Here is a 25,071-nt window from a genome sequence, read left to right as displayed (position 1 = left end):
GTGGTGTAAGGTTAACGTTAGGTTAGGGTATTGCGTTTTGTTTGTTTTCCATAGTGACGTATAGTTTTGTGCTTTTTATTTTCAGTTTGCCAGCAATCGTATGTATTTATTTCTTTTGAAAAATATATAACAATAAAATCTATTTAGTTTACTACAGAAATTTCACATCATTTACAAAATATAATGAATGTCTGATTTACATAACTCGATTTTAAATTGGCATTTCTTCAAATCCCAATTTTCTCGAAAAGTTGTTTATTCGCGGCGCCCCACTATACGCCACTATGGAATACAGACAATGAATTGGGCAGTTAAAATAGCAGTTTGGTGTGGATGGACCCCGGTATAATTTGCCGAATGAATTCTGACCATGACATGGCTCGTTGGATTTGTCTATAATACAGCATCTTTTTCCAAGTAATACACACTTATAATGAAGACTCAAGTCCAGGCTGTGAAAAGACTTTGGTGCTCTTATTGCTGTAATAGTTCCTACAGAAAATTTACGATTGTATGTATTATTCATAACCTCAAGAATATACGAGATGAGATGAGTGTGATCCAATCATTTTTTATTATCGTAAACACACAGATACAAATGTATGTCATTAATATCTCACAATTAACGCTCGATTAGTGCTTGATTGTTCCAATCACACAAATAAATAGCCGTGTGATGCAAACAAGTGCGAAACAGTGAACAGAAGATACATTTTCAATAATCTTAAAAAACAAATAAATTATGCTATTTTCGTAAAACAATTTTGTAAGGCGGTAATGAAGGACAATAATAACTTTGCACCAGCTGTTTTACGGTCATCACGTGAAATCATCAGGGTTTGTGTTGGGCTTCGGTATAATTCCTTGGCCCAAAACAAACCCTTCCGATTTCACCCAATGACTTCAAAACAGATAGCGTGCAGTTATTATTGTCTAAAAAGAGATTATTGCTAGGAATAATTGATCTGAAAGGAGTGCACCTCAGTGTTGCCCTTCCTGACAAAATTCATCTTGATTTGCCACCCTATGCCTTGTATTTTTGTGTGGATCTGATTTGCTAACATCAGGGATCCTACTGAACAGCTTTATGAAGAGTTCTGGACTTTCTGTGATGCAGAAATTTGAAGAAGGTGACTTGTCTGTTGAGTTCCTGTATGATTATGTTTCACTGCACTGCCATGCGCCTCACCTAGATTGGTATCAGGGAATCGCTATCAGTGGGTGCTTTCAAGAATTGGTTTGTTGTTCTTTTGCTTTGTCTTTTGTCTTTGAGCGCTTCGTTCTAAATGTAGCAGCACCATAGAAATATTTAAATGTATGTAATCTTGATAATCAGAGTGCTTGTAACTTTACAATGAGTTGCTTAAGATATAGGGTGAAAGACTTGTAAAATGCACACCTTATGGTACAAATACAAACCTTTAAGCTATAGGCCTATAAAATTGGCAATACAATCTTTTTTTAAATCAATTTTGTGAAGTTTTTTCAAACCTGATTTTTTGGCATATTTGTAATGTGTACACATGTTGCAACTTACAACCTAATTGGAATTAGCAATTCTTTGTATCTGTAGGAAAGTAAAGCAATTTGCACTGTTTTCGTATTTACCATTATAAATATCCCATTTATCTTCATGGCTTAAATTGGATAGAAAATCTTCCTGACAGTTATCACTAATATTAGTTTATCATTTTTGTGAAAGAATAACCAAATTAAAATGGGACAGAAATTATATTATTATGGTTTTAATGGCATTTTTGGATTTTGTACCATCATTTATGAAATGTGCAATGCCACCAAGATGAAATAATGATATGACTGAATTCTGGGAAATCAGAGCTTCTGCTTTGTTTGGCTATTCCATTTAAAATCCATACACCCCCTATGGCAGACATGACCTTAAACTTCCACACAGGGAACATGAATTTCAAATAGGGTTACTGTACCAGAATGGGTGATTCCATTAGTAATCTACACCCCCTGTGTGGGATATACCAATCATGTCTTCCATAGGGGTGTGTGTGGATTTCAATAGCCCATAGTATCTGGGTCCCAACATAATATGCAAACACCAAGGCCTTGGAGATGGGTTTGCCTGCTATCAGACCTATAAACCTTATTTTCTTATCACTGATCTCACATGGGAGAAATTTTTGAAATGCATTTTCTGTGATATTCACATTGGTGCATTTCAGCCTCATCCAGGAAACTACAAATGAGGATGTCCTCATAACTCAAATAATCAGATTTGCTACACCGGTAGCTAAACCACATAAGCTGACCCTTATACACAAGAAAACATGGTAGTCAAACTCCTTCAAACCTGCCTTCCATCACAAGATATATCCTGTTATGGAAGATTCAATAGGTTTTAGGAATGCATTCGTATCTTTCTCTAGAATCTCTACAAGGCCAGTTTTCTTTGACAAGTTTTATCTTGCTAATATCAGCCAACAAACTTGGAAGAAATCTGTCTTACATTTGAAAACTTATAAACCAGATCTGTCATCATTGTAGAGTAACATGTCTTTCTTTGCCATCTTCATCTAGCTGTTTCATACCATTCTTCAGCGAGTAATTTCTCCTCAAGAAAGCATAGAGCAAATCAGTGGCTAAGAAAATCTGTGGGGCAAAAATGGATAAAACAAAATGTTAACCAGCTGCATACACTGATGAAATAAAGGTGCATTATTTAGTCCTTAAAAAATGTCTTGGGTCATTGTACGGTCGGGGTTCCTGACCTTTACGGATGTTAGCGACATCCGACTCATTCCCCTTGATCGTGTCACAATTTTGTCCCAAAAATTCCTAAAATTGAATTTTATTTTGTAATACAGAATTGCAAATTCTTTTGTGCTAAATCTAATTTTCACTTGGACGAAATCACAACTTCTGGCCTCTCAGTAAACACTGATGGTCACAATTATCATGATTACACACAATTCATCCAGAACTCAACTAACCTGTGCTGTATTGTAGACCAGTGTAAAGGCAAAGAAGAAGTTGGCATTAGCACTGCCTGCATAGATCCATAGGTGATATAAGATGGGTGCTAATACAGATGACACAACAAACATAACACCCACAACTAGGCTCTGCCGTAAATCTAAAGAAAACAAAAAGATATACTGGGGTATAACTTTCTAGTTTTAAAGGGATTGATGAATGTGAAAGGCTTAGGTCTTAACTTAATTTAGATGATATTCTGGTAACTAGGCTTAATTGGATAATGTTACAATACATGAAATATGAATTAACAGCACCATGATCTTCATAGTATATCAAGCTTTTCCAGGGCAGTGTATCAAAAGTGAATTAACATCACCACAATCTTCATGAGTAAATGAAGATTTTCCAGTATCATCAAGATGTGAATTAACTTATGAGTCTGATTAGCTCAGACTCATTTTGAATGTTTGGATCATTACCATGTATTGTGTACCCTGCATGCTGCTTTAGTTTGGTAGTGACATCACTGTTTGCTTGTTACAATGTAAGATGACATAATTGGAATGTTCTCTCACATGCATGTACAGAGATGCATTTCGACATCACTACCAAACTTTAACCAACATGCCAGTATAGATGACACACAGCTTGATATTCAGGCTGTAATCTGATATAAAATTGGATGGTTTTAACCCAATACACAAATTTATTGGTCGAGCTGAGTTTTAAAATATTGGACGAGACAAAGTTGAATCCAATATAACTCATAGCGAGACCAATAAATTTTGTATTGGGTGAAAAAAACCATCCAATTTTATCATTATCATGTTTTCAGAATCTTTTCTTGGTCAAAAACATGACTTTTGGTCAAAAATGTGATTTTGTTTTTGGTCAAAATTATTTTGGGGGGAAAAGTGAGCCTATCCAACACAGTCCAAGTTTTGAGTCCAAGTGTTGATTATATTGGACTCTTCAACTCTGTACAAAGTATAGGAAGGAAGATTCTGAGAACATAATAATGGTAAAAATTGCACTCCTCATCAAAACATTTGGGTGGGCTGTAGGCAATGTTTGATTTCAACTGCACTCCTGGAGATGTTTAGGTGTGCAATGAGGTGTGCTTCAAATCGTCGGTTGCAACACATAGTGGCGTAGAGTGATTTTCAAAATTTTCCATTTCACATAGTGGCGTATAGGTTTAGAGCTAGCTATTATCCTATAATAGTTATTCCTTGTTAACTTTTAAAGTTACAGTTTAATAGTTTGAAGCTTAAACTTTAATTGCAAATGGAATCCGGTCACTGAGAGATAACAGTGGAGGAGTATCGACTCCGTTGCTAGTAGCATATCCTTCAAAAATGTTTTGATCGAAACGTATTTTGTCCTTCACGACGCCACTATGTGTTGCGACCGAGAAATTAATGATACCAGCTGATTGCAACTGTATTGTATGCATGATCAAATTTGATGAAACTGAAAAACTTATACCTGTAGTAACTGATTTTCTCATGTTCATCCAATTAATATTATGCCATAAATCATGTTCCTCATTGATCATTTTAGGAGTGCAATTGTGTATGACTGCACAAGCAAATCTCATAATTATAAAGAAATCAAAATGTGTGAAATTAGTGAACAAGACTAAAGTACCGATACAAGTGTTGCAGAATACATGTATGTGACACCACTCTTCTTAATTATTTACTAATTCGTATACTGATCCTGATCATCCTGACCCTATACTCTTACACTAATCCTAACCCTAAAGACTTACCCTAATCCTAGCCTCTTACACTAATGTATTTATGAATATTTTCAATCATCGAGATAGATAAATATAATTGGACTAAATTACAATTCTGTTCAACTGGACTTACTGTTTCTGGATGCATCATCTGGCTGAGTGATCTTGAATTGGCTCTGTATTATTGACCTGTGATGTCACGGTGGTAGAAGTGACGTCATACTGGAGTTATCATCAAGGAATTTCCCTGTGGAATTTTTCTCTAATCCTAACCTTAACCCTACCTAAACTCTTACTCTAATCTTAACTCTGAATTCTTACAGCAATCTTAACCCTAAACTATCATCGTAATCCTAACCCTAATTTGAGAGTAGTGCCCAGGATTTTGCATACCAATCTACACTATTTACCACATACTTACAGTGGAAGGAACTTGACCACAGTGGCAAGAGTGCAAGGTAAATAATGGTGTCACCAAATGCTGGGTAGGACTTGAATGTAGATATGATGATACACTGGATAAACATCACAAACATTGGATGGTCCCTGCAATATAGTATGCAAAAAATATTATACATATTTTGTGGAAAAAAAACACATTTTTTAGGATGTTGATGTTATTTCATTAGTAAGCAGTTCTATATTGTTTCTTAACAATTTCTATTACTGTATGGGGTATGCTGTACCCACCAGCTGTTCATTATAAATTCCATATATGATTAAAACACCAATCTACACCATAGCTTGATTATAGTATGGTTAGAGGAGAAATAGTGCAAACAAGGTACTGGCTATGGGCACCCTGAACCAACAGGGCGAGAGGTGATAGGCACATAGCCAGTACTGAGGGAAAAATAGTTGGCACAGGTTGCATATTTGGTCATTAAGTATACCAATTAGCCCTTTTTCTAGGTCAATTTTGGTGTCATGTATGCACCATTCTGTCAGAAAACAGTCTAAATGTGCCTCACTGTAACCAACATTTTTTGAAATTTGACAAGTATTTTGGTAAAAGTTGTAAAATCTCCGGCTGGCAATTTGTGTTATATTTAGCAGAAATTTTGGACTTTTGGTACAGTGATGGGTCCAAATTGCTTCGAAAATTGGTATAACAATGAGACCACTTTCAGGTTCTCAGCAGCACATTTCTACCCAAATCAAGTACATGACATGGTGAAGCTTTGTCATTTGCAATTGATCAATAAAGTGACACAATTTGCTCATGAATATGTATAAGGTGTAATAACAATATTTTTCGGCAGTAATACTGGTTTTAGTGGATATCATAATCAATAATGAACCTCCGGCCTTGCCGTCTAGATTTTAAAGACGAGTGGTCAATCACTCGCTAGCATGATAATAGGCGAGTGGTCAAATCACTCTCAGAGCTGAATCACTCTCTAGTATGTAGTGGTCGTATCAGTCTCTAATACCTTATTTTCATATTAATGTGAAACACTTATGTACTGTTGACATCTCTCTTTCGTTTCCAGAGAATAAGGTGAAGTTACTAAGATAAATCAAATACATCGAAAGTTCTGAAACTTGAATGTAGTTCAATTTTGGGTGATTCGCTGCGAGCGATATTCAGTGTCTAGGGCGAGTGGAATATCGCTCACTAGAAATTGAGTTTGAGCGGGCAGTGGTGAGCGAGAGTGATCGTCGCCTCAAACAGCAAGGCCTGGAACCTGGCTGTAATTTCCATGTTAATGTACAGGAATTGCCGTCTATTCATATACATGAAAGAAAAATATTGCTTTCACTTCATATCAGTACTCTTGTTTGTGGTCATGTAAAGCCTAGACTTCTCCGTAGTCCACTTGCCAATTGTGCATACTCTGGCTATTACATTTAAGCTTAAAACTCAGCTTTTCAGTCACCGTACGCCCTCTGTTTGTTAGCTTCCCAAGTGGACTACTGACTTTGGATTGCGGTTTACATGCTTAACACGGCTGTCTATGAGCTTCTATGGATGAGATTGTCGGAAATCTGGCCTACTAAAATTGGCCATGATGTAATGCATCTTTAAATGGATCTGGCTTGTGATTGGTCGCCCAGATCTCGTTATTGTTTAAATCCTCCCGACACGTACTGGTACCATTAACTATACATGGTACTATCTAGGGAATGCTTGGCGCTTTTGTGCTGAGCGAAGTTGGTGGATGAACGACGCATCTAGCGCGATTGTACCACCATGTTTAGTCTTGTGGTTAGATTTGATTGATAAACAAGTATGATTGACAGTGTGTTTTAGAGAACGAAGTCCCGGGTAAAGTTCTGCTTAAAAGTGAAAGTCCATAGTCGATTTTTAACTCGGATAATAAACTGGCAGCTTCTAAAATTAGAATTGTTCAGTATTGAAGTGCCATTATAATTATGCCATTATGATATGTTGCATTCAATAATATAAGCCTATCCGTATACTTTACTTTTACTGTCACAAATATAATTATATAAACTTTTTCATAACCATTTTATACTAGTATTTTGATGTAATTAATATCAGGATAATTTCGAGTTCAACTGAATGCGTTCATCATGATTAATAACATTTTTATTTATCAAAAATCGACTATGGCATAGTCTATGTAAAGCCAGAAATAAACTTACCATAATTTTATTGCGAGAGGGACTGTGTAAATAAATACATTGATTTGAAACACCCATACAAAGAAAAGCCTGAAGTGTTCAAACATCTCTGTGAAGAAATACCAGAACAAACCCATGTTGGGTTGAAGATTTGGAACAGAAAAGCTGGAAAAAAAAAAAGAAATATGACACCATGAAGATGAATATAACAAACCATAAAAGACCGAGATATTGAGTAAATGACATTCAGATGTTAAGGCTAATGGAAATGTCTCACTAGTTTCCAATTATTGGACACCTATAAAAAAAGGACGAGGTCACTTTTCCTATTTCATTTTTAGATAAAAGCGTCATATTGCACCAATCCAAGGTGTAATATTGCTTGAAACATTCTTTGATTATATCTGAAAGCAATTAGGAATCATGTGGGATTGTTTTTATAAGTCTTTTCAAGAATGATCAAACTTTTGTTAAAACATGTTCCTCTCCAAGCAAATCAAGATATATGATGAGGGAATGCTACATATTTCATTATTGAACCTATGTACTACCCTGTTTAACTTGAAATTATGTTAAAATCATCAGAAGGACAAGATAAATTTTACTGCTGAGGTTGGTATATAGACTACAGATATTTCAAAGACTCCAAAGAAAAGTGGCATGTTATTCAAAATATATTTATAAACAATTTGGCAAAATTTAAAATTTGGCATGGGTGGGGAATTGGAAACTTATTCATTTCCGAATGTCTACTTGCATGCACCATGGAAATAAGAGAATAAGATCTTAATACAAAATAGCTACTTTTCCCAATACATCAAACACACCGGCTCAAATCATAGGCATCTCACATTTTACTCAGGCAAGAATAGGCACAAGTACCTCCAAAATATATCATTATTTTTAAAAGTAAGCTTCTACTAAAGTATTTTTTTATCAAATTTACACTTAGAAACTGACTCAGCTAGTTCAGTTCTAGTATCTTTTTTCTATCGCACAGCTAAAAAGCTATCACTTACGGAACATGTTTAAAGTTACATTATGTTTCACGTTATATCATTATATTTTATTCAAGAGAATGTGAAATTGTCAGCTTACATGCATCCATATGTTGATTCAAGAAATTGCCATGAACCCAGCATGAGATAAGACAATCCCAGTAGACAGGCTAGCCAGAATAGGAACCATAATGCTGTTTGTATATGACCGGACTGGACTGAGGGTGAACTTGGGGAACTTTTTGTCTTCCTTGCCTGTAAGAGAATTATTCCAAAGAGTAGATTAATGAGCTGCATATCCTATCAGTGACTGCTATACCTTGTTTAGGATTTTCAAAAGAAGTACCTACATGTGCAACCATTACTGTTTCAAAATAGCCTGCCAAAGTCATGCAAGCAACTCCGAGGTTGTGCATTGAATTGGTTTGAATGAGGAATACTACGGGAATCAGCGCCTTTTGTTAGAAGTCACACATGAGTAACGTGGATTAACCTCTATTGCCAGGACTAATTAATGGTTGTATGCAGTAACAAATAACAATTTGGATAATACACAGAGAGTATAATAGCAATTTAAACAAGTACATAAAATATACATGAAATATTATATAACACATCCAAATGGGAGAGTTTTCCTGCCCAACTACAATATTTAAATTATGTTATTGCTGGATTTATCTAGATGTGTGCATTTGGATTTCAAAGCGCTGTAATTTTATTGCCACTGGTGAATCATCAGAATCAGCTTGCATCAACTACAACCTTGGCGGAAATTCGTTGCCACACCTGCACATTCTGGTGTTAAAAGCATGCAATCGGATCCAAATATGTGATGGTTCCGTATTATTTTGTATAATAGTTGCAAATGTACATTCAGCTTACACTCGCCCCTTCCCCACCCCACCCCCCTTTTTCAATGTTGGGAGACTGTAATGTAGAAATAATGACGATTTTGTCCAAATCAACATTGCAATAGGGGAGCGGGGCAGGATGTTGGCCAATTAACGCTCAGATGTGGCAACATTTTTCGCCAAGGTTGTAGGTCAGCATCACAGTGTTCAATGTGTACACATCAAATATAGGCACACTTTACTTACAGTTTGAAATCATCTTTGATCAGTTATATTCAACATAATGGTTTGATATTCTATGTACCTGTAGTATGGCAAGATGCATTGAACAAGGCACTATCATCATGGCTGGATAAAGAGACTGGTATGTTGCTATGGCAATGCTTAGAGCCGCTCCTGAACGTCGATCTAGGTGGCAAAAAACATGACAGATTGGTTAAAGGTGGGTGATATCATATTGTGTTTTGTACCTCGCATTAAGGTCTGTACCAAAATAATTTGATTTCCAAGATGTTTAAGGGGGTACTACACCCCTCGTTAAATTTGTGTCTATTTTGCATTTTTCTCAAAAACTAATAACACAGTGGTAACAAAAGTTATGTATATTATAGGGGCAAGGAATCCAATTACTACACTGGAATTTCAGTGACCCAAGACAAGCGGTTTGTTATTTATGATCAGAAATAAGGTACCGCTAGGATGTACCTTGTTTCCTATCATATATACTGAACCGCTTGTCTTGAGTCACTGAAGTTTTAGTGTAGTAATTGGATTCCTTGCCCGAATAATATACATAACTTTTGTTACCAGTGTGTAATTATTTTTTGAGAAAAATGCAAAAATAGTCACAAATTTACCACATGGGTGTAGTACCCCCTTAAAGCAAAACAAATTTCACAGTGGCCCATAGAACAGTATGTGTCCTAACCACCATGGGAGATGAGGCTAGCAGTTTTTCATTCATAACATCTAAACAAAACATATTGCAGATGGCTTGGGAATAGTATTAACACTTGCTGTGATGACATAGCTGGCAGGATCCTGATAGGAAAAAAATAGTGACTGCATAGTCTCTTTTTGAAACAATGTTTCAGTGAGACTAAAAATATGAGACGTCTTCCGATGCCAAAATCACCATTTTGCTGGGAAAAAGTGGTGGGATTAGGCTCTCAATCTGGTCCCACCACTGAAATTACAAGCTAATGTCAAGATGCCATATAGCAATGCACATGTCATTTTATTTGTGCAGAATAAAACATGACCCCAAAGTAGATGGAGGAAGTGCATTAAATGAGCTCTGCTTACCTCACTGTTGGCAAGGCATCTACTGACATTTTTAGATATCGTCGTTGAAATACCGGCTACATACCGTATTTCGCCCCCCTCAAATAAACGCCCCACCACATTTTTCAACCAAGATGTTTCAAAAACGCCGATGCTATCTTGTGTAGTAAGCTTACTAAGTTGCCCACATGGTCGATAATAGCGTCAATAATTGGCGAAAATCTGGATTGGAAACCCGGAAGTGAACCAGAAGTCAATGTTTCTAGTTCATAGTTCATCATTTTAGTGTGAGCTTTAAGTTTACCTAATGATTTTAACAGGAATTATCGTTCTAAAATTGACCTTGAATAAACGCCCCCCTGGGGAAAATGTAACACCCCCAGGGGCGTTTATTTGACAAAATACGGTACTTGTGGCCCTTGAACTTGTTTAAAACAAAAACTGTCACAAGGTTACACAGGAGGTTTTGCTTTAAAAATGTTCACATTACGGTTTAGCTACCTGGAGACTTTTTTTCAGCTCCGACCGTCGATTAGTTGAGAATCGACGGTCATTATTTTCCCTAACTTTACTCTTGCAGCTGGTATTCTTTATCAATAACACCATATGCAGCCGCGCCCCGAGGCATTTGACTGGATAGTAAAACTCGATGTCTAGACGATGCACTAATTGTTGTGCTGACCATGAAGTGAAAAAGTTACCCACTGCAGATAGTTCTCAGTAAATAATTCAAAACAAACAAATATTATAATAATAAATATCAATCTGAAATACATGCAATGCATTTCAATTGATGTGGCATTTTCTTCTTTGAAATGATCAACAACCCACAAACACAAATACTCCCCTTTACGATGCATCACAATAATAGTAATAATCATATTAATGCGCCAATGAATGTAAACAGTTCACCAACAACATGATCAATCATCGAAGTTGCAACATTATTCTTCGCGGCAGAATTCAGACGTACTGTGATTGAAACTTCAATTTTTGCCTGCAAATTATATACTTTTCTGTGAGTATGATTCTTTATGTACACTAAAATTTGATTGTATTAAAGAGTTAAGACCGACTGGATGATATTATTTATTCGCTAGAACTTCGAAAGATGCTTCAACTTTCATGACACCTGAATCTTCAATTGTATTACTAGTAGTAAAACATGTGTATATTGGCACAGTGCCATTGTCATCGCATCATAAATGCTTTTTGATTGTAAATATTAGGCTACATGCTGTAACATGCATGCATGCAATGATCCGACTTTTTTTCTGAAATGGAATGGAGTTTGCCAATGCTTCTAAAATCATTGGACTAGTTTTTTAAGACGAATTCGAGAGCAAGCATAAAAATACGTCAGTGATGATACTACACACACTGTCAAAATGTCCATGCACGCTCGACCCCTCACTGTACTTTGGTATTTGGATAAATGTTTTGACTAGATGACTCTAACTCAGGGAAAATAAATAACACAAATTCACATGAAGCTGATATTTTGCAATGGACAGATATTTTTAATTTTTAGGCCTACTATAATATAGTAACAAGCTTATTTTTTTAACACCATTCTTGTTTTCTTTTCTTTTTTTCATTGCTCACAGGTCCAGAATACCATATCAAGCTATAGGCCTAGACATGTATCAGAGATGTATGTCAATGCAAATACCATTTAGTTGGAACCAATATAGACTATGCAGGTGTTTGTGGGTTTTAACTCATTTACACAAGAAATTGAGGAGCAATGAATTCTTGATTAGAAATGATCAAAATACTCGTCTAGCTGTGAAGTGTGAACGTTAGAGGAAATTTCCTGCAGGATTTTAGTGGATGGATCTTTAATATTGTACTTGATATTGAGAGTTTCCGTGAGAGTTCGAGGTCTAATCGAGGATTCATACACAAATAACACAAACCATACTTGATGAACACATTAACATGCACAGATGAACATTTCAAAAGGACACTACGGTAATATCAGAACTGCATGAGAACAATTTATATTTGATTAATTAATACTAATTACAAAAAAATTGTGTCTAAAAACTCTGTTCCATATAGGGCCTACGCCCGCCCAGGTTCTATGGATGGACAGACAGACAGACTGGTTCGGTCAATCTAGATTTTTTTCCCTTCTGGAAGTGGCTATATGATCCCAAAAATATTGATTTAAAAAAAAAAAAACTTTCGGTAAAAATTAACACTTACGCCAAAATATGACTGTTTTTGAATTCTAATTCATCTAAAAAAATCCAAAAGGCTAAATCTGGGTTGTTCGGGGCTGTAGAACGGGTTTTTTTCGTAGCCTGAAGTACACTCCAGGTGAATTTTAAAGGAAATGTTACCAATGAGTTGATATTTTTTTATATGTACTGTAAAACACTTAAATTTCACGAGGTATTTAATTTTGCGAGGACCTGAAATTTGTGAAATTAAATCCCATGTGAAATATAAAATTTACATTGAAACTAACAGTAAATCTTCTGCATTCGTGATTTAAATCCCTCAAAATATCCTGCATTTTCTCAATTTGCGAAATAAAGTACCCGCGAAATGTAAGTGTTTTACAATATGCATATTTAAACTCAGGACCAGGACTTTTGAGTACGGTATATACATGTAGTATGAGATCTAAATGATTTTGAAATTTGAAGCACACTGAATAATAATCACATTTCAGATGGACGGTAGACAATGGTAGACCTACATGTTAAAATTATTGTAAAAACTAAGACAATATGAAAACTAATAACAAAGGGGACGAATCCTAAAATATTTTTTTTCTCGTCATTTTTTCCTGCATTTCAATATAAATTTGAAATATCAGCCAGAAAAATAAATAAAATAAATTATAAATCAGCCAAAAATAAATTAATGTGTTGCTTCTGCATCTGTTCTCTTTGTTGTATTGTAGCCCATTAAACAAGTATTTTATGTAAATTGCTGAAGTTTGGCCGTGTTGTTTATCCAATTCATTCAACCACGTGCCTTCATCATCCTTGGCCCGGCGCGACCCGACCAAGCGCCTCTCAGGTTCATAGAACTGGTAGTTTATTGTTTTCGACCAATGAAATAGAGCCTCATAAATTCACAAGCATACATCTGTAGTCCCAAAACCGATCGCTTGTCGCTCAGTGTCAAAGTGGGAGTGTAAAATCAGCTTTTAATTTACAAAGGTCATGGACTCGAGACGGATGTATTTCTGTAAACATGGTAAACATCAATGCCCGGGGTTGAATGACTGACTTCAGAGTAGGTATGCCACGTGTATAGTATGAACGCAAATTTAACATGGTTGATGGGTTGGGGCATGGTTGGGGTATGCAAAACTTTGAGTTTAAAAATAACTTTCAAGAGATTTGTTTAAATTTGAGTTTGAACTGTCATGCATACCGATCCCGGGAACGAGTCATCGGGCGAGTCATATTATTAAAACAATAATATTAGAATATGCCCTTTGCCAAAATTATTGAGTTGATTCCAGCATGCCAGTGAACACCCGGGTATACTGGGAAAAGACCCAGAAAATTGAACACAATAATAGCGTAGCATGCGAGGAGAACATCTTGAGTATTCGAGGCGGGATTCGAGTCTTTTACCAACTTTTAGTGTACACGATACTAATGTATAAACTGGGAAAGATTTACCGACATTCTACAGTCTATGGAGGGACTGTGTGGACAAGTTATGGTGACCTCGCAATACCTCCGGGCGTGTTTACGACACGCTAGAGGTGAGCTCCCGCCTGAACATAGATAGTGACTGAACAAGCCTAAACAAAACAAAGTAGTTCCGCCCATGGTCCATGAGCAAGCTTCACACGCCCACCTGTTCATACTGGTCATAGTGACAGCTGATGGTGCACATGCTGCGTAGCCCATGGCAATACTAGGCTGACAGCTCATGACAGGATTTTTTTCAAAAGTCTCCAGGTAGAAAGACGTAATGAGGAGCCAATGACACATAGGAAGTTTTTCATGCCCAACAATAACATTTAAAAAAAGAATCAGTAAAAGATTGAAACTGTTTACCTTTGAGTGTAAAGTAAAAAGCTGCTGCTATAGCCAGGTTGGTTATTACTTGAGTTGACTGTGCTACACATGTCACAATGCTGTATGGATTCAGCAGAAACCTACAAAGAAAATCAAACAAACAAATCCTTGTTTTTGAAGAGATCTTTTCAAAATATGCAGAGAAACTGACTAGGTAATAATATTAAATGGAGAGTGGGAGTAAAGAAAATTTGGCTTTAAAGCGGTACTCAAACCAGCGGCCTTTGGTTGCAGGTTAATGTCAGAATCAGACAGAAATAAAAACAGTCTATGCCCCTTCTTTCTGGGATAGGAGACAATCACAGAAGGAAGGTATGACCACTGAAATATGTGACAGAAAAAAAGCCTTTTTATTTGTTTTAGAGGTATGGCAGACACAATAGTATGGTACTGCATGAAACGAGTAAAGGCTTTTGAATTTGGCAGGTTTTACCCATATTAAATACTGCCCTCTAGGCTCCTATTGTGTACGGCACGCCATTCTTCGAAAAGGCTAATTGGATTCAGCAGTTTGGTACTGCATGAAACGAGTAAAGGCTTTTGAATTTGGCAGGTTTTACCCATATTAAATACTGCCCTCTAGGCTCCTATTGTGTACGGCACGCCATTCTTCGAAAAGGCTAATTGGATTCAGCAGTTTCACACATCTGGTCTTTACTGCATGTCACCGTTTTACCAATTTCTGCATCCCAGCTGATCAAATAGTTTTATTGTTGTCATAAATGTATTAATTACAGAAAGGAATCAATCAACAGTATCTCTCAAGGTTTTTGACAGTATGCATATGGCCTAAAAAGAATTGTTTGATTGGTGTAACTCGACCATAAAATTAGGCCTGACCCTGACTTTTTTGTGTGCAAAAGAATAAATAAAATGTAAAAAAAAAAAAAAAAATTTTAAAAAGGAAGAGAAAAGTTCCAAAGCCTTTGACCAACGAAATTTACAGCTTAAAAAGTAGAAAAAAAAATCCTGACCGACCTACCCTAATTTTTTTTTTTTATGTTACGCCAATCAAACAATTTTTTTAGGCCTAATCACAAGCTTAGTGCATAATGAATAAAGACAACTTACACTGATAGGACTAGCTTTGGTACATCCCAAACATCAGATTTGTTAATTAATAGCTGGGAAACATCTTTAGCAAAATGACTCTTTTCTGATGTCTGCTTGTTCATCTGAAATGAAAAATGAAGATAGATTCAAGTGAATGTACAATTTACATTTTCATAAAGGGCACTCATTTCATGGCTAATGAGCAAAGGATAAAAAGGCCAATATGTACTGAAGAATGCTTTGTAATTGAGGGACGGTAAGTCCAAGTCTAAAGGAAGCCATGGCCTTCATTAATTTTGAGTCCTGTACATAAAATCTCTTTACCGTGACTTTAACTGTATTTTGAAATATAGGGTCCCCAACTTATAAGTTCCCTCTAAATACTTTTTTAAATAAATCGAAAAATATTTGACAAAATGCAAATGTGTAAAAAGGTATGGGTAGCCGTATTCGTTTTACACATATGGAGTAAATTATTGCGTCACACGTCATTACGTTCAGTCACAATGGTTCATTATATAAAAAGAGAGACTGTTATAAACGGTGTTAAAAGTTACATCTGAGTCAATAGGAGTCAGCTCTCAAACAATACAGTAAGCCAGGTCTATTCATGTGTTTGTTAAAGAAAACCTGACTGCTATGGACTCAGGTGCAACTTTTAAAATGGCCTCTTTTCCTACACAATTAACCATTGTGACTGAACGCAATGACGTGTGACGCTATAAAGTGGTCCACATGTGTACAACAAATAGAGCTATACATATCTTTTTACATTTTTACATTTCGTAAAATATTTTTTGACTTATTTTAAAAAGTATTAGGGGGAACTTATAAGTTGTGGACTGTATACTACAGTTTGTATGCTTAGGCATGTACATATCGCTTATGCAGTACATGATGTCCACTTAATGCACTTGCTACAGCTGTTTTCAAATATGTTGAACACTGAGGCCATGTAGTACGTCCCAAATCATGCTACGAAAGTCAATAGTGACTTGCATTTTTAAAATCCAAAATTGGTATATCATGGAGTTTTGTGTTGGATTTAGTGTCCCATGATAGCCCCAATTACCAGAATGGAAAATTCAGATAAAAATCTTGTGTCTAGCACTTTTTTCCATCATATACCTCTTTAAAATCAACTTATGATATATGCTCTCGAAAGAAAGCGTAATCATTTATATCATGATAAATAACAGAACATTTTGGTCATCTTATCTGTATCTTTTGCAAGTATGGATCTTGGTTGTTATCACTTATCATACCTGATATCTCATATACACAGCAGCAGCACTATGCAAAATGTAACCTGTCAGTAAGTCCAAGAAGAGAAATACAAAAGGGACCAGTCGTGTTGATAGACTATGGACATGATGAAAGAAGTAGAGTACCAGTGGAGACTGAAAGACAAAATAGTATAATTGAAAATATTATGGTATCTCTATTATAGGAATATTTAACGGTATCTCTATTAGGCCTAAAAAAAAGTTGTTTGATTGGCGTAACATAAATTTTTTTTTTAGGGTATGTAGGTCGGGATTCTTTTTTTTTTTTTTTTACTTTTAAGCTGTAAATTTCGTTTGATAAAGGCTTTCAGATTTTTTTCTTCTTTTTTTTTTTAAATTTATTTATTTTAATTAATTAATTTTAATTTTATTATTTTTTGTTGCAAAAAAAAATAAAAAAAGTTAAGGTTGGGCCTAATTTTAGGGTAGGTCGGGTTACGCCAATCAAACAAATTTTTTTTAGGCCTTAGGCAAAAAAAAATTGTTTGATTGGCGTAGCAGGTCAAAAAAGTCAAATGCGAAATGAAAAAAAACACCTTTTTTGCTGCAAAATGGAATGGGAATTTACAGTGGGTCTTTCCAACACACACACAAAAAAAACATATTTCTTCATATTCAAGAATATTTATGATCCCCTTTCAACCTGCAGATTAAAAAAGGTACATGTATTTAAAAAATGTGTGATGTTTTTCACTATGCTCGTTTGTTGTGTAATGTGTAAATGTTTACCCCAGTAGTGTTTTATATTATTTTTTGTGATTTTTTTCCATTTTTTGGTTTTTTTCTTTGTAAGTGAAAAAAAAAAAATTTCTAATGCGCAAAATAAGCGCTGCAGGAAACAAACTTGTTTTTTGGTCTTATAGGAATATATGAGATATTTTTACAAGATATTTTTATTTTCCCATAATTCACATGAAATCACACAAGTATATATTTTAAAAAACAAAGGCAATATCAAACAAACGAATTACGGAGGGGATGACCAGAAGGCCAGTAAGGCCAGAGGAAGTCACCCCCCTTAACAAAGAAATGTTACCATCAAAAGAAGTAAAAAACAAAACAAAGCATAACAAACAAACGAGAAACACAATGCTCAAGAATTAATCATATTTTGAGATCAAGTCACGTTTATATATCTTACGGAAATGTTTCAATGAATTTGCCGCTTTTATTGAATTTGGCAATGAATTCCATAATATTGGACCAGCAGTACGAATGGCATGGTCAGTAAATGTTTTGTTGTTCTTCATTTGTTGAATTTATCTGCTTCTCGCTTGGTAATTATGAATATTGGAACGTAGTGTAAACAAACCATCAAATACGCCCGGTAGTTCATTATTACTGTACTTGTACATGAATACCCCCAATTCAAGTTTGTAGGTGTCTGCAAGAGTTAAAATATTGTATTTGGCAAATAAGGGAGCAGTGTGGCTTCTATAATGACTATTTGCTATTGTCCTCACAGCCCATTTCTGTAATTTCATAATTTTATCCAAGTATGTTTTACACGTATCACCCCAAATCAATATTCCGTAATTTAAATAAGGTAAAACAAGAGTACAATATAGAGAATACAGTATACGATCAGGTACATAAAATTTAAGTTTGTTCATAACTCCAATATTTAGCGAGATGGTTTTTGCTATACAGTTTATATGGTATTGCCACGTCAAACATTCATCAATAATCACACCCAGGAATTTTGTATTAGTAACCCGTTCCAGAACTGACTCATCTAAAGTGATCTCAGGAGATACATCACACACAGTTGAGTTTATTTTTGATGTCATATGTGGTGTACCCAAAACCATGTAATTTGTTTTACTTGCATTTACCGATAGTTTGTTCGACTTGAACCAATTACTAATTTCTTTCAATTCATTATTAATTAATTGATATTTACTTTCAATATCTTTATGTGAGTACAGAATAGTAGTGTCATCTGCGAATAATATAAAGTCTAATACATCTGATGTGTTGATAATATCGTTTACATAGAGAATGAATAATAAGGGACCCAGTATAGAACCTTGAGGTACACCACAAATAATATCTTTAAGTTCTGATTCACAAGAGTTGTAATGTACATATTGTTTTCTGTTGCTTAAATAATTAGTGAACCACTGAAGTACGATACCACGAAAACCATAGTGTTCCAATTTATGAATTAATATGTTATGGTCGATAGTGTCAAAGGCTTTGGAAAGGTCTAAAAAAATTCCAATTGTGGTTTCGTTTCTTTCAACAGCATAGTTAACTTTGTCAACTAGTTGAGTTATGGCCATGTATGTAGAATGGTTGTTTCGAAAACCAAACTGCTTATCATTTAGTATTTTATTACTATCTATATATGCAATACATCTGTTAAACACTAGTCTTTCAAGTATCTTTGAAAAACTAGGTAGTACCGAAATTGGGCGATAATTAGAAAATACTTCAGAATCTTCTTTTTTATAGATTGGTATTACCTTTGCTATTTTTACTTTTTGTGGCACAACACCGGTTGAAATGGAGAGATTAAATATTGAGGCAAGCGGCTGAACAATTTCCTTTGCAACTCTTTTTATAATAAAATTTCCAATATTATCATGACCAGCACTTTTATTTTGATTAAATTTATCAATAATTTTAATGATTTCCATTTCAACAACTGGCTTCATATACATACTGCTAGATGCTGGATTTTTTAGGTAATCAAAATAATCTTTACCTGATTTGTGAATTTGTGATGCTAGATTAGGACCTACATGTATGTGACGTGTCATGTCAAAAGGAGACACTTTTGGGCAGGTTATCATTTTTGAGGTTTTTGCATAACTTAAATATAGAGATATTTTGCTCCACAATGCCGTTTTCCCCAATGTAATCGGCCATTCCTAAGCGAAGATTGAGTTCGTAAGTTATTGTATTATAAAATTGGAAATTGAGATATCGGCCTTTAAAAACATTATTGACAATGTTGAGAGTAGGAATTACCTTCAAAAATGTCTCAAAAAATACAAGATGTCAGTTATATTCGGGTCTGAAACTATCAGACAATATTTTTAACATTAATAACATCACAAATTCGCAACAAACCCAAATTGTGAAAAAATCACCCCGGGCAGATTTTTGGCTATTTCTCCATTTACTATCTTGCCCAAAAGTGTCTCCTTTTGACATGACACGTCACATATTAGTAAAGTAGTATAATAGTGGTGGATCATTTTGATGAAATGTAATTTGCTCCTAGCATTCAAATAAATGGCTTTCCAATCACCTGAAATGACTGAACCTGAAGTGAGCGGACCAGCAAGTTGACAGGTAAACAGCTTAAAATCTAATTGGTCTTTCTTGCAATAACACAACAATTTGTAAGATTTAGTCTTTTTAAATTTGAACAACGAATGGTTATGATATTGAATTCAGATTTGTACAAACCTCATGGAACACATCTCCTGAATAAGGTGTTACTCCATTCTGTAGTAAGGTGACACCTTCAGTCACTGAAAAAAAAGTTGTAAAAAGTACTGGTCATTATAATTTCTGAACAGTGGCGTAGCGTCAAAGGGGCATGAGGGGTTATGAGGGCTATTTTAAACAGATTCTACAAGAAAGTAGCCCACACTTATACTTTTTGAAAATATGCAAGTTTTGTGTGGCAGTGAATGGATTGAAATCATTGTGGGCAACGATTCCTTAGGGCATTGTCTGAATGGACATGTTGAAATGTTTGCTGCTGACACGAAAGCTTAGTCACATTAGTCAGGAAGCCACTAAGCATTATGCACTATCAGAGATCAGATGTTTGTAGTACAGATGAGAGAGAATCAACGAGGGCTGTTCTAGAAGTACAAATGTAAAAGATCTGGGTTGTTTTTTACCTAGATATCCTTGAAGTTCAGCAAGAAAGTGGGGGCATTGGTAAAGCGCATTTTAGCTAAAATGGTTTAAAATTTAGCATGTAAGGTTTCAATGGGAAAATGTTGAATCATGCTATGGCAAGCCATGATCATTAGGAGGTGAACCAGTTGTAGTAACTACAAATTTAGAACGTTTGAGGACTTGTCGCAAAATATTAATATAACCTCCCCGGTTATAAGCCCACCCCCATTTTTGAAGTGAAATTGCCCATCTAGGGGGGTGGGCTTATACCCGAGTGGTTACGGTAATTGCATTTTGAAGGAGATATCTTAAACTTCAAAATTTTATGATTCTACCTATAAATTTATAATTTTTATTTGTGGCTTTTAGAAGCCATTTTTTAGGTATGCCAGGCAAACCTTAGTTAACACATTTGCTAGTCAGCCAAATTCGCCAGAACACAATGCATTATATTTACAATAGAAATTTAAAAGAACTGGCCGGTCAAGGAAACCTACATAAATATGTTTTCTATACTTCACTTGACCCAAATATGGTCGCATGTCATAAGTTGGGTATGCAAAACGGGTGGAGGGATTACATTTTTCGGAAAATTGCGTTACAAATATGATTGGCTTTCCGTAACCCCATATCCTACAGCAGTGGTTGATACCTCATTTTAAGCCTAATTTTATTCAGTCTACTGAAGCATATAATTATACATTATTCAATAAAAAAAATCACATCAGTTGAAACGAAAAATGCCAGGGGTGGAGGAGCAGGCGGATGTGGAGCAGGCGGATGCGGGAGTGTGCAATAGGGCCTATGTGAAAATTCACATGTCAGCATGTCAAAACTAATGGTTACTTTTTCAAATCTAGTGAGGGTATGATGTATTGACAGCTTTGAATGTTGAATTTGTACAACTTACAATTACTGACTACTTAAGGTGGTACTACACCCCTGATAATTTTTTGATTAATTTTGCATTTTTCTCAAAAAGTAACTACACACTGGTAACAAAAGTTATGTATATTATAGGGGTAAGGACTCCAATTACTTCACTGAAATTTCAGTGATTCAAGACAAGCGGTTCATTATATATGTTAAGAAATGAGGTACATTCTAGCGGTTTATCATAAATAACATGCCGCTTGCCTTGAGTCACTGGAATTCAAGTGTAGTAACTGGATTCCTTACCCCTATAATATTTTTTAATATTTTATAATTTTATAATACTTTTGTTACCAGTGTGTTATTATTTTTTGAGAAAAATGCAAAAATAGTCACAAATTTATCAACAGGTGTAGCACCACCTTAAAGGGTTATATGTTCCATTTTTTTCATTTTTGATGAAATCCTAGTTGAATTTCAGTATTTTTAGCAACATGCTAATGTACATTTCTCTTCTTGATATTCATTTCCTCAATAATAGAATAACCGTCTCGCTAATTACTCGTAAAAAGGTCATTGACCTTCACAATGTAATTAACATACGTACAATTATTTTAAACTAGCGGGAGTAAACGGGAGCGGTTAGTAAACGGGAGTGTTTAGTAAACGGAAGTAAACGATGCTTGCGCATTATGACAATTTACATTGTTCTTTGCCCTGCAGTGTGCGTACGCATCATAGTCTGCTAAGGGCACGTGCATTTTAAATCGCCCGCCACATTTCATACAGTACAAGAAAGCCATTGATCAGTGTAGTGGCTCGTTCGAGCATATCGATAGACGAGTCCCTCGCCTTTGTTGATAAACAGTGATGTCAAGTGGTCTATACTCACTCAATCCTCAGATTTATTTTGCAAATCTGTCACCCAATGACCTCTTTTTTCACCAGCTTACACCCAATAACCCCCTTTTTTTAAATAGAAATTTACACCAAAATATTTTAGCGCATTGTGAACAAATTTAACATTTTTGTAGCAATTTCAGTTTCAAAAAGGCAAATTGTCACAAAACGTTGCCCATAAAGAACTTTATGTTTTACGGTTAATGGCACTGAATTTTAGTGTTCTCACACATTTTCTTGGAGGCCCCCACTACTGAATAACCCCCTTTTTGACCATAATCGCCTTCGATAGACCCCTAGTGTCATACTCTGGTAGGGACAGGTATGTTACTTTCATATTCGAGTGCCCCCCCTCCCGGCGCACCCTCCATCAGACACCCTCCCTCCGCGTATTGATAAGAAGCTTGTTTTGGACATCCGATAGGTCGCGAAATAGCTTCAATTCGGTCTTTATTTTGAATTTTTTTCAAATAGGGCCTACCCAGGGGGCCACATCCCCCCTGGGTATTAAGAAGTGTCCGTTTTTGCTTCTGCTTCGGACAGCTGTACACTTTAAAGCAATGACAAAACAAAAATGGTCCCCGAAATGGCTTCAATTAGGCCTAGGCCTTTATTTTGATCAAGTGTTCAATTCTGAGTGGACACCACCCCCCCCCCCTCCTCAGACCATCAGACAACCCTCTCATGCGGGCATGCGACCTATAAACCAGACGCGAGTACGCGTGTCAGGGTGCGTGACTCGCCACTAATCGCGCGCGTGCATTTGACGTACGCGATTTGGGTCATGACCTGAGCTGTAAGGTTATTGACCTCAACGGCCTAGCAACCGACCATTTTTTTTGTTATTTCCATAGTGATTGAATAGTTGTGCAAAAATGAACCTCAGATGGTTTAATGGCAATATGTACCCAATGAATGTACGAATAAATCAGAGCTGAAAGTGAAATCATCTCCGAGTCTATTCGCGAACAAGATTGAGCTACTTCCTTTTATTTATATCTAGATAGTTCATTTGAAGCATTAATGTATTGAGAACATATCCTCCAAATCTGATGACATTCTTGCATAAAATAAATATTTTACAGTCATTTTTGTAATTGAGGTCCGATTTGAGATAAATGCATTTGAAAATTGAGATTTACATAGACGCCCGTGTATTAATTAATTAGTAATTAAGCATTATCTCATAAATTAAGCATGTGTTATGGTTAAAAATGGTGTTCATTATTAGAGGTTGGCAATACATACAACATATCAAAAAATACATTTTTTGTCATTTTTGACCATATTAATTGAAATTGTAGGCCTACCCAACTTATGACATGCGACCAATAGAGGCCGTCAGCGTGACGTCATATGCCGCCATCTTGTGGGTACACGTTGTCGTTGTGATGGTCATTCGATATCCATGCGTGAGCAGCAAACTCACCGTGTTGAGGCGCGATAACAGCTGCGTGGCACGCTGCGCCCTGCGCGTAGTGTCCGACGCATGAACACACAGATCATTTGTACCCACAAGATGGCGAAAGGCTGACGGCCTCTATCCGACCATATATGATTTTTTATGGTGATAAGACAATCGCACATGGAATTTTAGAGGGATTTTGATAGCAGTTCCATTAAAAAAAGCTGCTATCATCATGAGACTAAGATCTAGAAACACCGCCGAAATGCTGTTTTGGGGAATTTTTTTGCTAGCTGAATCTTTTTGATGAAAGTCCATCTTTGACAAGATGTAACTTTGCTACAGAAAGTGCTATGAAAAAAAAGATTTTCAGTTTTGGCTTTTTTACTCAAGGGCTTTAATTTGATATATAAAATGATGCAGTTTGATGGCAAATTTGAATTCACCTAGCTAGCATACCTAATTTTTTAGTTCTGGTTCTGGTTCTGGTTGAGTCGGCATTGCCAGACATGCTGTACTTCACCAACTTCAGCGGTCAAAGGTCTATGCGATTTAATGGCGTCAAGGTCGTAAAAGAGCTAATTAATGAAGTTTATTTTTGAACATTTCCCCGCTCGTCGCTGTCACTGTCGTCTCGTCGAGGTCATTCCAGTCGGTCGTCGATATTTTTTTCTTGTGATTCATGATGAGATTTTACTTCCTTTGGCGTGTCTTTGAGTTTGCTTGAGATATACTACGTGAAACTATCAGTGAGCAAATTCGAAGCTAGACATCTCAAACAAATGAATACAAGTGAAAAAAAGACAGGTTGCCAAATTCTGCAGCTTAGCCTGCGCATTGCCATTGCTTTTGATTCATAAGCTTACCAACACGACATAAAACAGCCTGTTACGACAAGAAAAAACTATTTATTTCCAAAACTTTTGGTTACCTGATTTCCACGAAGTAAGCGGGGTTGATATTTCAACCCTCTCAGCAAGCCATTCATTCAAAGATGATCTAAAAAGGGCAAATCTAACAACGAGTCCCAAAACTACCGTGATCAATGTGGGCGCTGCCATCTTGGAAATGGTACAGAATGAAGAAACAAAAAATATTACTTCTCTTGTTAAACATTAAAAAGATCACTTACAATTGGCATAAAAATATATTTTTATAAACTAAATATTATCATATGTAACTTAAGGTAAGAACCTGTGTATTTTTGCATTTTTTTATAT

The 25,071-nt window shown here is 35.8% G+C and overlaps 1 protein-coding gene across 1 annotated transcript; it reads right to left on the bottom strand.

The window, feature by feature from the left end:
- On the bottom strand, nt 1–24,912 carry LOC140135805 (phosphatidylinositol glycan anchor biosynthesis class U protein-like). The gene is made up of 11 exons (XM_072157424.1): nt 24,783–24,912; nt 20,230–20,294; nt 16,789–16,923; nt 15,542–15,645; nt 14,450–14,550; nt 9,436–9,539; nt 8,381–8,535; nt 7,304–7,447; nt 5,115–5,239; nt 2,964–3,106; nt 1–2,622 (listed from the first exon to the last, which is right to left on the bottom strand). Exons 1-11 carry the CDS (start codon nt 24,910–24,912, stop codon nt 2,509–2,511), a joined length of 1,320 nt encoding a protein of 439 aa, XP_072013525.1. The 3' UTR covers nt 1–2,508.
- Between the last annotated feature and the right edge of the window lie 159 nt (nt 24,913–25,071).

Source organism: Amphiura filiformis, chromosome 16 (genome assembly GCF_039555335.1).
Source record: "Amphiura filiformis chromosome 16, Afil_fr2py, whole genome shotgun sequence".
Taxonomy (NCBI): Eukaryota; Metazoa; Echinodermata; class Ophiuroidea; order Amphilepidida; family Amphiuridae; genus Amphiura; species Amphiura filiformis.
Note: the sequence above shows the minus strand (reverse complement) of the source record. Positions and strands in the feature narration are given on the sequence as shown.